At 57.8% G+C, this 992-nt stretch overlaps 1 protein-coding gene across 1 annotated transcript; it reads left to right on the top strand.

Moving 5' to 3' along the window:
* Positions 1-250: 250 nt before the first annotated feature.
* On the top strand, positions 251-647 carry DCS_03726 (uncharacterized protein; the record flags this gene model as incomplete). Its single annotated transcript, XM_040801040.1, has 2 exons — positions 251-260; positions 349-647. 2 exons carry the CDS (start codon positions 251-253, stop codon positions 645-647), a joined length of 309 nt encoding a protein of 102 aa, XP_040656073.1.
* Between the last annotated feature and the right edge of the window lie 345 nt (positions 648-992).

Here is a 992-nt window from a genome sequence, read left to right as displayed (position 1 = left end):
GTGCTCCTCCCCCCCCTTCTGGATACGGTTCGGGCCCTCGTTATGGCTACTATACCAATAAGTCGGACTGCTATTGCGCTCTAGGCGAATACCTAGTAGAGGGTAACTCCTCCGATAAGGAGTTTGCACCTCCGGAGGAGGTGCGCGGAATGTGCCTCCCCTGCGTTAATTGCCTCGTTACTAGCGGCCGTAACGACTGCGTACCGGGCCGTAGTGCTAGCTGCCGTATATACGCGTATGCGTACGCTAAATGCGTCTAGGTACTGCATTTGTTCGCTGCGCGCCCTTAACTGTATTGCGCCCTACGCGACCTTCGTGCTTGCGCCTAGCGTAACGTCTATATCCTAGTTAAGGCCCGCCCTAAGGTCGGGGCCGTACCGGGCGCTTGCGCTGTCCTATCGCCTGAGTTTCTAGCCCTAGGCCGGGTTTGGGCTTGCACCCTAGCTTTGGCCGAGATAGAGCCTGCTCCCGTGCGCCCTGCCTATACCCTTGCCCTTGTACCGGGTGTTGTCTCTCCCCCTACCGCTGCCGATAACGATAACGACCCGAACTGCACCCTCGTCCTTACCGCTAACGCCTTAACCCCGACTCGAGCGGGTAGCCGTTCTAGCGCTATACCGAGCATGCAGCTTGGCGTATTTGCCTAGGGCGTGGCTTGGGCCCTAACGGGTATCTAGAGTAACGTACGCGGCCTCGTCCGCCGTTAGTAGGCGTAGGAGGGCGTTAGTACCGAGTTGGTAGCTACTTTAGCCAAAATGCGCTGCAATATCTATAAGTTGCGTAAGTCTTGCGCTAGCGGTTCCCCCTTGGTACGCTATCCTGCCCCCTTTACTCCCTGCGTTGCCTGCAATTGCAGTAGGTCGCGCTCGTCCTGTGTAGCTAATGCGACTCTGTTGCGCTACCTTATTGCCTCCGCCCCTTATATCGCCTAAGTCGCTTAGCGCCTTCGTTTTGTACCCCCGCCCCCGCTCCCCTTAGTTACGTCCTGCCCC

The sequence above is a fragment of the Drechmeria coniospora genome, chromosome 02 (genome assembly GCF_001625195.1).
Source record: "Drechmeria coniospora strain ARSEF 6962 chromosome 02, whole genome shotgun sequence".
In the NCBI taxonomy this organism is placed as follows: Eukaryota; Fungi; Ascomycota; class Sordariomycetes; order Hypocreales; family Ophiocordycipitaceae; genus Drechmeria; species Drechmeria coniospora.
Note: the sequence above shows the minus strand (reverse complement) of the source record. Positions and strands in the feature narration are given on the sequence as shown.